Genomic DNA, 16,642 nt, shown 5'->3' with positions numbered 1-16,642 from the left:
ACAAAGAAGTACTGCAGAGTGGATGACAGGGAAAAGCAGTGTTTTAGCAATGCAAGAATATTTGTTGCATTAGATACATTTATTGTTTTAGGAATTGGAATATCTTGATTGGGGTTGGAGGTGGTAATCAATATTGAAGATGGGAAATATATTCTATTAAGAGGAGCCATTAGGATGGTGGAAAAGCTGCCTCAAGGGAACAAGAAAGATATCTAACCTATCCTGTTTAGGTTTATATTCTCTCCCTTGCTTGTATTTAAAAACTGAAAAGGCGAAAAAGAGATAACACATAAGCCAGCTAATACTTGAAAGTGGACAGATAAAAAACAAATGAGTTGAACAGTTAAAAGGGTAGTAAAGTGTAATAAAAGAAGGGAAAATAAACAATATAAGACTGGCAGGGCCCTCTTGATCTAGACGTGGAGTGGACATCACCATCCCAGGGTCCACAGAATGGAGGAATAAAATATGGATTAGAGAGGACTTACTGATATCCTACTATAAAACTATTGTGACTAGTAATAGAAGAAATTGTAGCATTGAGGTGGAGAAAGGGGCCACAGTAGTTGCTGAAGGCAGAGAGAGGAAGAAGAGATGTGATATGGGGGCATTTTTGGGACTTTGAATTTCCTAAATGATATTGCACGGTCAGATGCTGGACTTTATATATCCTGCCATAACCCACTGAATGTACTGGGGGAGAGTGTGAACTACAGGTGTAGCAGTTTGATATAATTGATGAATTCTAAAACGAAATATTGGATTATGTTTGTAATCTGATCTGTACTTGGGCATGATTGAGTTATCATTAGGGTGTAGAGTCTCCACCCAGTCCCCACCCCTTGGTGGGTGGAGACTCACAAATAAAGGTGTGGCAAAGGACAGAGTTGGAGCTTTTGATGCGAGGGTTTCTGATGTTGGAGTTTGATGCTGAAGCCTTAAGCTGGAGCCCGGCAAAGTAAGCCTACAGAGGAAAGAGAAGTCAGGGCCGGGAAGAGAGGAACTGTGAGCCCAGGAAGAAGCAAGCCTTGGGAAGAAAGGAACTTTAAAGCCAGAGTAAAGCAAGCCCCAGGAATGTAGGAACCCAGGAAGCCTGCACCCTCACAGACATTGGCAGCCATCTTGCTCCAAATAGACTTTGCTGAGGGAAGTAATTTATGCTTTATCCCCTGATATCTGTATCCCAAATAAATACCCTTTATAAAAACCAACCAATTTCTGGTATTTTGCATCAGCACCCCTTTGGCTGACTAATAACACAGGGTAAACTGTTATCCATGTGGTGCAGCGGTGTTCCAAAATGTATTCACCTAGTGCAGTGAGTATGCCACAATGATGGGGGAGGTTGTTGGTGTGGGAGGGGTAGGGTGGGGAGGTGGGGGGGTATACAGGAACCTCTTACATTTTTTAGTGTAATATTTTTTGAGATGTATATATCCTCAAAAATATATAATTTACAAAAATGATGGGGGTGGGAGCTGGGGAGTGGGTTTTATATGGGAACCCCTTACCTTTTTTAAGGTAACATTCTTTGTGATCTATTAACTTTAATTTAAAAAGTGTAAAAAAAAGACTGGCAAGGAAAAGATAAAATAATATAATACAGTAGCTATATAAAACAGTAAAGATTTTACATCTTGAGTACTGTCTTCTGTATCAAACTGTCTTCCTGATATCTCCACTCAAATATAACATACCTAAAACAAAACTCAGGATAAAGCTGCCAACCTATTTATCAACTTCAGTGTTCCCATTTTAGTTAATGGTACCATTAACCACTCTATTGTTCATACCAGGAATCTTTTTCCTCTTTCCCTTGCCCTCTCATCCAGTCCATCAGCAAGTCCTATGAGATCTAGCCACTTCTCTACATCTCCTGTGCAACTGTCCTGGTCAAAGCCTCTCTCCCCTAGACCATTGCAATGCTCTCCTAACTGGTCTGCTTGCTGCCACTCTTGTCTCTAGACAGTCTTTTCTCCACACAGCAGCTATTTTTCTTCTAGAATATATTAGATCATATCACTCATTGGCCTAAAATCTTCCTTTGGTATCCCCTAGACTTAGAATACAATCTTTTTTTTTTTTTTTTTTTTTTTTTTTAGGTACTGAGGATTGAACCCATGACCTTGTACATGGGAAGCTGGTACCCAAACACTGAGCTATATTCATTCCCCTCCAGACATTTACTGTGGCCATAAAACCTTCCGTTATCTGGCTTCTAAACTCTCCAAACCTCACTCAATATCTTTAACTGTAAAATGGGAATGATAATATTACTTAGCTCAAAGGAATGTTGTGAGGAGTCATTGGATTAATACACGTGGAACACTTAAAACAATGCCTGACATAAGAACTCAATACAGGGTTGTGCTACTGCTGCTATACTCCAACCTCACCAAATAAGCTTTGGTGAGCTTTCTGTACCTCAAATAAGCCTTTGTCCTGTGCCCACTGTTTTGGCTACCTGGAATGTCTACCCTCCCCCTTGCTCCTCTTTTGGCCACCCTGGTTCGTTTGATCATTCAGGTCCCAGAGCAAATGTCTACTCCTAGGGGAGGCTTTCCTTGACCACTCTTCCATAGCATTACTCTGCTTTGTGTTCTTTATAGCATTCATCACTACCTGAAATTTTCCCCATTTTACCTATTTTGTGTCTCCCTCCTGCCTCAAGACCATAAGCTGAACAACAGTAGGAACCTAACAATGCCTGTAAATAGAAGGTGGTAAAAATATATTTTAAATTAATACATGAGGGAAGCAGATGTGACTCAAGTGATAGGGCGTCCGCCTACCATATGGGAGGACCCAGGTTCAAACCCTGGGGCCTCCTGGTGAAAAAGAAGAGAAAGCGTGCCTGTGTGGCAAGTCACATGATGAGCCAAGTGCCCATGCGAGTGCCCACACGGTGAGCCAGTGCCCATGCAAGTGAGTCACGCAGCACAATAATGATGCAACAAAAAAGATGAAGGAATGAGTCAAGGTGAAGCACAGCAGAAACCAGAAACAGGTGGAGCAACTGACAGGGAACCTCTGTCCATATCAGAGATCCCCAAGATCAAATCCCGATGAATCCTAGAGGAGGAAAAAAAAATGAGAAGACCAAAAAAAAGAGAAATAGATACAGAAAATAGCGCAGCAAATAGACACAGACAGCAAAAACAGGGTGTGGGAACGGGAGGGGAAGAAGGAAAATAAATAAATTTAAAAAAAAATTAATACATGAAACTCATTCCCTCTGAATAGGAATGCTTTTCTTTCCTTTCTGGAAAGCTGAAGAAAACTTATGACTATAGGTTTCAGAGAGCTTGCTCATCATTGTAACTAGACTTGCCCCCTTCCTGTTCACCCATCTGATCCTCCTTACTTTTTTTTTTTTTTTAAGATTTATTTATTTATTTCTCTTCCCTTCCCCCTACCCTCCACCCCCCCGCCCCGTTTTCTGTTCTCTGTGTCTATTTGCTGCATCTTGTTTCTTTTTCTGCTTCTGTTATTGTCAGCGGCATGGGAATCTGTGTTTCTTTTTGTTGCATCATCTTGTTGTCTCAGCTCTCCGTGTGGTGCCATTCCTGGGCAGGCTGCACTTTTTTTCACGCTGGGCGGCTCTCCTTATGGGGCGCACTCCTTGTGCGTGTGGCGTACTCCTTGCACGTGGGGCTCCCCGCTGCGTGGCATGGCACTCCTTGCACGCATCAGCGCTGCGCATGGGCCAGCTCCACACGGGTCAAGGAGGCCCGGGGTTTGAACCACGGACCTCCCATGTGGTAGACGGACGCCCTAACCACTGGGCCAAGTCCGCTTCCCGATCTGATCCTCCGTAGAGGATGCAAACTCTACACATAGATTGCCTACAACCACCTATTTTAATTTTATTATTTGCACCATAATTGTTCTCTGAGCTTTTGTTCAGAGACTTCTGTGCTCCTTGCTGATGTCTTGCTGAGATTGCGGGATATAAATCAGTTACATTTACTCACCGTGTTGCCCCTAGCTTATTTGTTCTAACTCATTTAATTTACCATCAGTTTTGATCAGTCCCTTACATCAGCCTCTCTAGAGTTGGAGCAAATCAAGAAGTAAATGTGTAAAAGAGCATTAGGGATGTTTTTTGTAATAGCTGCTATTACTAGTTTTCAGATTTTATGCAGCTGCTTCAATCACAAAAGGACCTTTCTGCTTCGAAACTTACCCAATGCACATGACTTTCTCTTCTGATGTAATTATTAACACAGCTTATTCCAAGTTCCAAAATGTGACTGATAAACTCTAATCACGAAGCAACAAAATCTTGTTCTTTTAAGCAGACTCACAAGCTTCTTACACTTAAAGTAGCTATGAGATAGTAAGTTCTCCAAACTAATACTTCCTGATGTACATTTTGTAACACTACCATTATCTCCAGTTATCTCAGTTGTCTCAAAGGATATCTTAAAATTCTTAAAGCAGGGAAACAGATGTGGCTCAACTGATAGAGCATCCACCTACCATATAGGAGGTCCAGAGTTTGAACCCAGGGCCTCCTGGCCCATGTGGTGAGCTGGCCTATGCACAGTGCTGCAGCACGCATGGAGTACCATGCCACACAGGGGTGTCCCCCGCATAGGGTAGCTCCACACACAAGGAGTGTGCCCTGCAAGGAGAGCTGCCCCTCATGAAAAAAGTGCAACCCACCCAGGAGTGGCACCCCACACGGAGAACTGATGCAGCAAGATGACACAACAGAAAAAGAGACACAGATTCCCAGTGCTGCCAAGAATGCAAGTGGACACAGAAGAACACACAGTGAATGGACACAAGAGAACAGACAATGGGGGGCAGAAATAAATAAAATAAATCTTTAAAAAAAAATTTCTTATAGCAAAAATTAACTTTTATTCCCTAATCTTTAAAGCATATGCTGTATTGTACTTTTTGCCACTTGCAGAAGAGCCTAGCTTGTTATTCATATCAAGATGACCTTTAAGGGTGTGTTCATGAGCCAAGTAGGCTTCAAGCAGAAGTTACTCATTCCCTTTTTTCCTGGGATGCCCTGACCTATTTATACAGGTCACTTACAGGGAATGTTTATTGGCTTTAAGCAAATAAATTCTTGGTCTCCTTCAAAACAGTTATTTATTTTATAAAAGAGAAAAGTTCTAGGCAGTAATGTTTCCTAACATTAATGTTTTAAGTTAAATCAGTTTTGTAATTTCCTAAATTTAATTTATATAATGACAACATTATATAGGTGCTGTTTTATACTTATTACAGTATTATTTTATCCTGTATTTTCTTTTGGTAAGGTATCCCTCATCTAACCTATTCCTTTTGATAACCACAGAATGGGGGGGGGGGAATTTTTTTTCCTTTTAAAGTATTGTATCAGAAATCTTTTATCATCCCTTGATGTAAGTAATTGAACTTGTGTAGTATTTATATTTACATTATTAAGTAAAAGATTACTTATTCCCCTTATGTTTTTATGGCCATATTATCTTTGTAAATTGCTAAAGTTTTGTGTGTGTTTGAAAGAACTTCTGCTTTTGTGGGGGTAGGGGGGAGTTGTGTTAGTGTAATCAATTATTTATAGGCAAAAATCAAGAGAAACTACTTTCTCATATAATAAAGCTTGTGTCCCTCTCTTTTCTTTTCAGAATATTCTCTTTCCTGGACGTGGTTACCTTATGTCGCTGTGCTCAGGTCTCCAGGGTAAGAATGGAGGATCTGATCACAGGGGGACCCTTTCCTGATACTGATGATGAAAGCCTGGGTAGTAGGCTAACCAGTCAGTGTAGTTGTATGATGTGATGTTTCAAAGGATATTATTTAACTCATGGTATACCCAAACCCCTGTACTTCTACAATGACATTCTACTATATTGACTGTCTCTAATTTTAATTTTTTTAACTCTTGACGGTTTGTATAATATAAACAGAGGAAACATTTTCAATGAACAAAAGCATTAAACATGCAAATTAAAAGATGTCTAGGCTCAACTCGGAATTATTATAAAATAGTGTTTCATTACATTTTCCTGGATAAGAACCTTTTGTGCATATGACACAATCCTAGGAGCTACAAGGATTTCTTGGTATATAAGAGAAATTCAATCCCCCTAATCAACTATTATTTTCTTCTGGTATAATCAGAACATTTTGAGGGTAGGATAGGAGAGAAGTAGGGAGACATAAGAAGCTTTGTTTTTATTTGAATGCTTTCATGGTCATTATCAAATAGTTAAAAAGTATCATTAAAACTCATTTCTGTTTGAAAATACAGGGTACAAGTTAAATGTCCAATGTTATATTTCTCTTTATACATTTGAAACATGAAATATGCTACCAACTGATGTTTCCCTAAGTAGAAACTCATTTTTACCTTAATCATAACAGATGCAGGATTTAATTGAAAGAGTGCCTAGAATGAAGAGGCATTATCCTTCCCTTTTTTCCTGTTATATCTGTTGTTTTACTATTTTCCATGAGAAATAGCACAAGACTAGTTAAAGTAGTCTCTGACTTCAAACCAACCTAAGTGAGATTTTAGATGGTCTAAAATCCAATTAACTTTTATTAATATTTTGATTTTTGACTATCAGTAATCATTTCTTTAATAAACGGCTGTGTGCCATTAATGAAGGCTCTTGTTGGTGGCTGTGTAACAGGGTCTAACTCTCATGTTATCTCCTCTTATTCTTTCCTCAAAAAATAAGAGCTAGACCATTTGAGATGAAAAAGTTTTGGTAATGCGATGATTGTAGCACAACATTTTACATGTAATTAATGCCACTGAACTGTCTACTCAAAACTGGTTAAAATGGCAAATTTTATACTATATCTGTGTTACCACAGTAAATATTTTAAAAAATAATGATAATAGCTAGAATTTAAAAAAAGAAAAGAGTTATAGAACAAACCAAATTTCATTCCTAAAGTCAGTTTCTGCATTACATTTATCTATCTTGGTCAGTTGAAACTGCTGTGGCAAAACAGTGAAATATCAATCATCTTTTTGACTGCCACTGATACAAAGTATAGAATCATTGTTATGGAAAAATTACTTTATGAACAATTTCTAGACTCTCTTGTAATACAGATATATAGTAATTAGCAAAGTGAAATTAAGACTTATAATTGCCTTTTTAAAAAATAAACAATGGCTTTTTGTTTGCTCTTTCATTTTAACAAATATTTATTGAAAACCTACAGTGTGGTGGTTGGTGGGTATGGAAGCACAATATTGTAAACATAATTAAAAACATTGAAAGAAATATATATCTGAATGTGATTAAAAGAAGAAATGTTAGATTCTATATACGGTAACAATACAATTTTTTTTTAAATCTATGGAACTATGCTACACAAACATTGAACTCTTAAGTTAAACGGTGGTCTATAGTTAACAGTATGATTTTTAAAATATGCTATCATTGTTTGTAACAAATGTTCCACACTAATGCAAGATGTTAATAATAGGATGATATATATGAATATCCTGTGTTGTATGCATGATTTTTCTGTAAATCCACAATTTCTCAAATAAGGAAAAAACCTATTATGTGCCACATGCAGGAGTTAATCATAGGTGCTAGATGTGTGATATGGTTAGATCATATTGTGTTATCGCAATGTTAACTGGACCCAGGTTTCCTTTCAAATCACTGTCATCACCACCACCATCCCCCTCCAAAAAAAAACAAAACAAAACAGAATAAAAATCTCATTGTAGAAAATTCACCTTGATTTCTGCATCTCAAAAGCTAAATCTCTGGGGAAAACAGACTTTGGCCCAGTGGTTAGGGCGTCCGTCTACCACATGGGAGGCCTGCGGTTCAAGCCCGGGGCCTCCTTGACCCGTGTGGAGCTGGCCCATGCACAGTGCTGATGCGCGCAAGGAGTGCCCTGCCACACAGGGGTGTCCCCCGCGTAGGGGAACCCCACGTGCAAGGAGTGCACCCATAAGGAGAGCCGCCAAGCGCGAAGGAGGGAGCAGCCTCTGCCGAGGAATGGCGCCGCCCACACTTCCCGTGCCGCTGACGACAACAGAAGTGGACAAAGAACCACACTTCCCATGCATCTGACGACAACAGAAGCGGACAAAGAAACAAGACGCAGCAAAAAGACACAGAAAATAGACAACCAGGGGAGGGGAGGGGAATTGAATAAATAAATAAATAAATCTTTAAAAAAAAAAAAAAGCTAAATCTCTGTATCAGCTATTTTGAAAACACCTGGTAGTTTTTTGTTGATGATTTTTTTCAAAAGACACTTCTGTCCCTAATGCTCATCTGGTCTCTCTAAACATGGCCATTTTATTGCTCTTACAGATAAGTTGGTTTTCCTTTCTGTCATCATATGACGCTGAGATCATCACTGAGAAACAACAACATCCAGACCAGTGTTTTTTGTTTGTTTTTTTAGGAGGTACTGGGAATTGAACCTGGGACCTCAGATATGCAAAGTAGGTGCTCAACCACTGAGCTACACCCACCCCCCAGACCACTGTGTAAACCTGTTTAGTTGCAGAGTATCACCCCAGGAATGTTTATTTTTTTAGTGAGTTTTAATTGTTTTTATTGCAGGATCACCTTCCCACTTAATATGTGTTGACTTAAAAGAAAGGAACGCACAATGCTAGTTTTCATTAAAGCTGGATATTTGGTACAATCAGTAGTTATCCTAGTATTCTGTGTACTTGAAATGTTTTGTTGTTTTTTTTTTTGTTGTTGTTAGCAGACTTTAGAGATGAACCTGTCATTCTTATTTTTAGCCTGAGTTACATACATGTTTGCAGTTAGAAAACAGTGTAAGGAAATAAGAAATATCATACCAAATCATGGGTATATTTAGCCAAAGAATCTATTAAAGACATGATCTTAGCAAGTTTTATCTGTTGCCTCCCATGGCTAGGCATTTTTTAAAATATTGAAAAAATATGAAGCCACAAAAAGAAAAATAACACTGAACTCCTGACAAAATCCAGGCATTTCTAGAATAACTGCTTACTTACCCTTGTACCTCTGATACCTATCTTTCTTGCTGATTGTATGATAATTATCCTGGATTTGAAAGTGTAGCCAGAATTTCTTTTGTAGAAATTGTAGAATTTCAAAGAAACGGCTACAAGTATAACTAATATTGAATCTGGTTTTTTTAATTTGTTGTAGTAAGAGATAAGACTCTACATTTATAACTCTAAATAGTATTAAGACTTCTTTTACATTTTAAATTTAATTGGGCAAACTTTTAAAGGCTTTCTGATTAAACTATAGAATGATCCTTAACAAATGATCTGCTGGAGTCATTTCTTACCTAATCCTGAAAGAGAAAAACTTAGAAACTTTCTTGCTCCTTTAGCTTATTTGAAGAAATGTATAAAAAGTGTTAAACTTCCACTGTTTTCAAATTACCGTTCAATCAAGTTAAAGAGAAAGATATCGATTGAGAAACAGACCTGAGTGGGCAAGTTGATGAGGAAGAAAAGCGTTAAGGCCTTTTCATGTATACAGAGAGCTGACAGTGTCTTGTCTTAGTCCCAAATCGCCATATCACAATTTTAAGTCAGCCAAGTGAAGTTATGGATATCAAATATATATTGAACAAGCCAAATTTAGAGTATTGTCTCCTTTCTTTGCTTTCTCCCTTGTCCTATTCCCAGTTTAAGAAAGAGCAAGAGACTTGTTTTCCATCACCTGAACTTCTATCTCATTTTGGGATTAAGAACTAAGATATTGCAGTGAAAGAAGAGCTTCTGGCTATGATACTTATCAAAACCTTGCCTTTTCCCCAAATTCCTTAATCTGAAATCTTTTGTAGGTGCTAGTTTCTGTACCCTCTCATTTAAGAGATGATCTAATTGGAGAATAAAGTATGGGTCAGAAGTAAGGCAGGTCTTTTGGGAGTTAATGGTGGGAATTTAGAAATATTTTGGCCCATTTCAGTCATTAGTTGTTTGTTATTAAGTTGAATTGTCAACTTAAATATCACTGGCTTTTCTCCTTCATTTCAGCTCCTGCTCATTCTGTCCCTTTTTCTTCAAAATAGGCCTGGAATGTTCTGGCTCTGGATGGCAGTAACTGGCAACGAATTGACCTGTTTGATTTCCAGAGGGATATTGAGGTATAATTATGTGGTGTGTGGCCCTTTTCTCTTGTTAGAATATAATTACAGCATGAAACAGATTAACTCCAGCCATATAAACCTTTTTTTCCCTGAAGAGAGAAACTATTAATTTTAGTGCATCTGAGCTTCACAGGAGCCTCAAAGGAGCCTTCGAAACTCCTCAAAAGCTCATTCAGTTTTTGAAAATGAGCAGAATTATTTTACTGAAATAGGACCAAAATTTTTTTGGATTTCCTTTTGCAACAAAAGTATGAACCTGTTCATTTTAAGAAATCATTTCATATTTGCTTATTAAAGAACAAATAAAGTTAAAACTTGTTAGAGGATGATATTTTCATATATTCTTCTTGAAATGAAATTTTAGTTCTAGGGAAGGCTGCACATGGCTTTTTGGGAGTGAAAAAATAAAACAAAACCCAAAGTCACTTATTGAATTTATTTTGCTGAGAAGAAATTGGATTTCTTCTCCTCCCATTTTTCTCCTATATTTCGGAGTCAAATAAATTTAAGTTTAAGGTCAGGCTTAAGCTTAAATTTCTTAATCTGAGTATGAGTTCTCTGGCCTTTACTTTTTCATCATGAGAGTGGAAATTATAGCTTCCTCATAGTGTTACAAGGGTTAAAGAAGTCTTTTGTTTTGTTTTAAGAATTAAGTTGAAGTAATTCTCTTAAGGATCCATTTAAGAAGTTTAAGAAAAACCTCACATGAACTTTCCATTATCTTCAAAGAGTGCTTTTAAAATAATACCCACTGACATTTACCGGATCTTTGTTTTTCACTATTCTCTAATCTGCATGGATATAAATGTTTAAACCAAAACTACCTGCAGAACTATTCAGCAAGCCTTCATTAGGTGTCCATTGAGTCCCTGTAACATGCAGAGTATTATAGTTACATACTTTGGAAAGGATATAAAAATAATAAAGACAGTTGTTGTTTTTTAGTACCTGTGGTTTAACCAAGAAGGTAGGATATATGCATATAGGAGTATAAGAGTAGTACATAGCACCATTTCCTCAAATACGGAATATCTTACAAATTGAACAAAACAAATAAAGATAGTTTAGGCATGCTTCAAGGAGATGAGTTAGTCAGGAAAGCTTTCTTAGAATAACTGAGTTGAAACTTTACTAATTAATTAGGTCTTTAAAATGAGTGGAAACCTTTTCTCTTTGTTTATAAATTGTTTAAAATTGGGATGTGTTATTTTCAAAAGCCATGAAGAGGCTTATATTTTTGTTTCCCTGTCTTTTTTTTTTACAGGGCCGGGTAGTGGAGAATATTTCAAAAAGATGTGGGGGCTTTTTACGAAAGTTAAGCCTTCGTGGGTGTCTTGGAGTAGGAGACAATGCTTTAAGGTTAGAACCTAACTGTTGATTACTTAGTCGTTATTGAAGTAAAGAATCGCACCATCCCACCCAAAAAATGCTTTTTGAATTCCTAAGCTATTTAGAACCCAAACATACATACATTACTTATAACATAAAAATATCCAATATGTAGCAATTTGGTGATTCTTCAGAAAGTTAAATACAGAATTACCATACTATCTGGCAATCCCACTACTATGTATATACCCAGAAGAATTAAAAGCAGGGACTTCAGCAGATATTTGCACTCCAATGTTCACAGTGGCTTTATTCACAGTTCTAAAAGATGGAAGCAACCCAAGTAGCTAACAACAGATGAATGGATAAATAAAATGTGGTATATATATATACATACAGTGGAATGTTATTTGGCCATAAAAAGCAGTGGAGTTCTGATACATGCAACAACATGGTTAAACTTTGTAGATGTCATGTTGAGTGAAATAAGCCAGACACAAAAGGACAAATATTTTATGATCTCTCTAATACAAAATAATTAGAATAATCAAATTCATAGAGTCGGAATCTAGAATACAAGTTAGCAGGGGCTGGGGTGGGGTACAGAATAGGAAATTAATGCTTAACTGGTATAGAGCTTCTGTTTGGGATGATAGAAAAGTTTTAGTAATGAATGGTGGTGGTGATGGTAGCGCAACATTATAAATGTAATTAACACAGCCAAATTACATATTTGAATGTGGTTAAAAGGGGAAATTTTAGGTTGTATTTATATGTTAGTAGGATAAAAATTTTAAAAACAAAACCATAGGATTGTTTGACACAAATAGTGAACCCTAATGTATAGTTAATAGCATATTTATAATAGTGTTGTTTCTTCAATTATAGAGGTACCTCATTAATATCAAGTGTTAATAATACGGGTTATATAGGAGCTCTTATTATTTTTTTATGCCTGGATCATACGCATTCATTTGAAAGCTTTTATTTATTTATTTATTTTATAATGTTTTTCCCTCCCTGAGATGGCTCTTTCATCTGTTTGCTCATTGTTTTTGCTTGTTGTTTGTACTTGTTTGCACTTGTCTGCTTGTTGTTTTTGCTTGACGTCTGCTCATTGTTTTTGCTCATTATCTTCTTCATGCAGCACCGGGAACCAGTCCCGGGACCTCCCATGTGGGAAGTGGGTGCTCAACTCCTTGAGCCACATCTGCTTCCCTGAAAGCTTTTATTTTGTTTCTTTCTTATAAAGGACCTTTGCACAAAACTGTAGGAACATTGAAGTACTGAATCTAAATGGGTGTACAAAGACAACAGACGCGTAAGTATTGCATGTAGAAGGGTAAGTCATGTCCCTTGTGTGTGCCTGCAGTAGCTTTTTAAATGCAAACAACTAATTATATTAGCAAATTTCATTTTGGATTTACAGTGGAAAGTTATTTTAAATAAAAGGAGAAAGTGAGATGAAAGTAGAAATGGAATAAGAAACTTTTTTTGGAATCTAGCCCAAATCTTATCTTGATACTTAAAGTGAAACTTTAAAACAATTGTAGTCAATGTATGTGCAGTAGAAATTATAGCTTATTAGAAGATAGTAGTAACAATTTTATAAAAAGATGTAAAATCTTAAACACAGGACTAAACAGCTTATGATACTCATACTAGAAAGCATTTATTAAATGAATTTTTTAAATGTGCCTGTCTGGTAAGACACAATATAAAAGTTATTAGATATAATCTTCCATCCATGAGAAGCTTATACTGCACAGTTGATAAAATGTAGCCAAAAAGTCTGCCCAAGAATATACATTAGTAATATTATGTATATTACACAGGTAGGGCCAAGGTTGTTCAACCTACCTTTCTTATGAAAGAGATGGAATCTTTGGAATTGCTTGAATGAAGTAAAGTAGAAGACACTCCAAGCGTCTAGTATACAATGTTTAGTCTCCTTTCTTTGAGGTCACACACAATGTCAACTTTTAATGCAGGGGTTCTTAACCTTTTTTGTTCCACGGACCCCTTTGACAGTCAGATGAAAACCACAGACAGGGAAACAGACTTGGCCCAGTGGTTAGGGCGTCCGTCTACCACATGGGAGGTCCACGGTTCGACCCCCAGGCCTCCTTGACCCGTGTGCAGCTGGCCCATGCGCAGTGCTGATGCGCGCAAGGAGTGCCCTGCCACGCAGGGGTGTCCCCCGCGTGGGGGAGCCCCACGCGCAAGGAGTGCATCTGTAAGGAGAGCCGCCTAGCGCGAAAGAAAGTGCAGCCTGCCCAGGAATGGTGCCGCCCACACTTCCCGTGCCGCTGATGACAACAGAAGCGGACAAAGAAACAAGACGCAGCAAACAGACACAGAGAACAGACAACCGGGGGAGGGGGGGAATTAAAAAATTAAATAAATAAATCTTTTTAAAAAAAAAACAAAAAAACCACAGACCCTTTCTCAGAATATAGCGGCAGATAGTTTTATGACAATCAACTAGCGTTGGATCTAACAACTATCGTAACCTCGAAGTATGTATGAGTGTAAGCGATTTTTCAATATATGCAGCAACTGTAATGTGATATGAAATGAATACTACTGTAATTTATTGCATACATTCGTAAGTGAAGGACATGCTCGATTTCAGAGGTCAGAAAAATAAAGATAATAAGTTGGGTTTTTTTTTCAATTCTAGTTCATAGAACTCCTGAAATCTTTCCACGGACCCTGGTTAAGATACCCTGTTTTTAATGTGAAAAAGCATCTGAAAGACAGGGACTATGGCCATTAATTCTGCTAAAAAGTACTATGTATATATGGATCGATTTGGAAATGTTTAATATGAGAGACAGGTATATTAAGTCCCCTTCTCTCTGTTACTTCATACCAGTACACCCTACATTTACTTTAGAGAAATTACTTTTTCATTTTTTTGTTTCCTTTGAATATATTTAGTATTTGTAGAGTCAAGGATTTGACCACTTGGTCTCTAGAAAAGTAGCAAGTAATAAACACTTTTTAAAGGAATCTATCCTATCCCAAAGATATGCTGGCAAAAATAAAATACATATGTAAGGCTATTGATTTGTACTGTTTGTAATAACAAATACTACATTATTTGTAATAGCAAAAGACTGGAAATGACTGGACTAGTTAGTCCAGTAGAGGACTGATTAAATAAAAGGAGTAAGGAATATCTCTCTGTAAATAGTACTCTTAAGTGATCTCCAGAAAGTATTATTAAGTGAAAAAAGCAAACTGCAGAGAAGTTTGTATAATGATACTTTTTGTACGGGCAGGGACTTAATAAAAAATACATATATATGTGTTTGTGCATATATTCGTATTTTCAAAAAGCAACAATGGAAAGATTAATCAAAAACTGATATAAATTATTACTTTTCAGGGAATTAGAAAACATGAATTGACAGGTAGCAAAGCATGAGCTCTGAAATATTTATTGTGTTTTATAGTTTTACTTTAATAGACATATAAATGTTTTACATAATTAAAACACAAATTAGGTCAAAAAGGAAAAAATCCCTTAAAATCGAAAACAAAACATGTAAACCCAAACACATCAAAATGAAGCTATCACAACACAAAAGAGAATTTTTTTCTATTTACTTTTGTTCTCTATGGAAAATTTTAAACATATTTATAACTAGACAGAAGAGTATAATGAACCTATTATTCAGCTTTAATATAGTCAACTTGTGACCAGTATTGTTTCATTTATACCCCCACCTCCTTGCCAATATCAGGAATGAGAAAGAAATATCAGGGAAGTGGACATGGCTCAACTGGTAGAGCGTCCGTCTACCATATGGAGGGTCCAGGGCTCTATACCCAGGGCCTCCTGACCCATGTGGGTGAGCTGGCCCATGTGCAGTGCTGCTGTGCACAAGGAGTGCAATACCATGCAGGGGTGCCCCCACGTAGGGGAGCCCCACGCACAAGGAGTGCGCCCTGCAAGGAGAGCTGCCCTGCGTGAAGAAAGCACAGCCCACCAGGGAGTGGCACTGCGCACATGGAGAGCTGACGCGGTAGGATGATGCAACAAAAAAGAGGTGCAGTTTCCCAGTGCTGCCCAATAATACAAGCGGATGCAGAAGAACACACAGCAAATGGGCACGGAGAGCAGACAGTGAGCAGGAAGGGGAGAAAAATAAATAAATAAAAACAAATCTTAAAAAAGAGAAATATCACTGCAGATACTACAAACATTAAGAGAATAATAAAGAGAAAATGTTCTTTCACAAATCACAACAAATGTACCACACTAATGCAAGGTGTTGCAGTATGGTGGTATATAGGAACTCTGTATTTTATGCATGATTTTTCTGTAAACCTATAATTTCTGTAATAAAAAAAGGATAATCAGCAAATACTGTGAACAACTTTATGCCAATAAATTTGACAACTTAGGTGAAATGGATAAATTCCTTGAAAGGCACACATTATTGAAACTGACAAAAAGAGATAGAAAATCTAATTAGCCTATATCTTGGGAAAAATTTGAATTGATAAATAAAAATCTTTCCACTTAGCCATTAGAGAAATGCAATTTAAAACTACAATGAAATAAGGAAAACTAGAAAGGAAAAAAATAAACCTTGAAAGCACACATAGACAAAAAAAACCTGCTATGGAATACTGCTTCACACCCAGTAGGATGGCTATTATAATTGAAAATAACAAGTATTGGCTAGGATATGGCGAAATATTAATTCTTATGCATTGTTGGTGGAAATATAAAATGGTGCCACCACCATGGAAAAGTTTATCAGTTCCTCAGAAAGCTAAACATACAATTACCAATTCCACTTCTAGCAAATACCCAAAAGAAAGCAGGGATTCAGATATTTGTACACCAGTGTTCACTGTGACCTTATTCACAATAGTCAAAAGGAAGAAGCAACCCAAATATCCATTAACAGGTGAGTGGATAAACAAAATGTGGCACATACATACAATGGACATCATTTGACCATAAGAAGAAGTGAAGTGCTCGTACATGCTAAAAATGGATGACTCTCGAAGATACCACATCGAGTAAAATAATGCCAGATACAAAAGGACAAATATTGAAAGTGGGTATAGCTCAGTGGTTGAGCACTTGAGCTGCCCATGTACAAGGTTCCGGGTTTAATCCCCAGTACCTCTTTAAAAAAAAAAAGGACAAATAGTGTATGATTTGGAAAAGAAGTCCAATTATCCCTATTTG

General features: G+C 37.2%; 1 protein-coding gene across 2 annotated transcripts in view; it reads left to right on the top strand.

Moving 5' to 3' along the window:
* FBXL20 (F-box and leucine rich repeat protein 20) overlaps positions 1-16,642 on the top strand; it is a 110,377-nt gene that overhangs the window by 48,414 nt on the left and 45,321 nt on the right. For both annotated transcript variants that reach the window (XM_004454956.5, XM_004454957.4), the window contains exons 3-6: positions 5,631-5,685; positions 10,021-10,095; positions 11,363-11,457; positions 12,680-12,748. In XM_004454956.5, the coding sequence (XP_004455013.1) occupies positions 5,631-5,685; positions 10,021-10,095; positions 11,363-11,457; positions 12,680-12,748 (294 nt within the window). The remainder of the gene's footprint in view (positions 1-5,630; positions 5,686-10,020; positions 10,096-11,362; positions 11,458-12,679; positions 12,749-16,642) is intronic.

This window comes from Dasypus novemcinctus, chromosome 21, assembly GCF_030445035.2.
Source record: "Dasypus novemcinctus isolate mDasNov1 chromosome 21, mDasNov1.1.hap2, whole genome shotgun sequence".
NCBI classification, from domain to species: Eukaryota; Metazoa; Chordata; class Mammalia; order Cingulata; family Dasypodidae; genus Dasypus; species Dasypus novemcinctus.
Note: the sequence above shows the minus strand (reverse complement) of the source record. Positions and strands in the feature narration are given on the sequence as shown.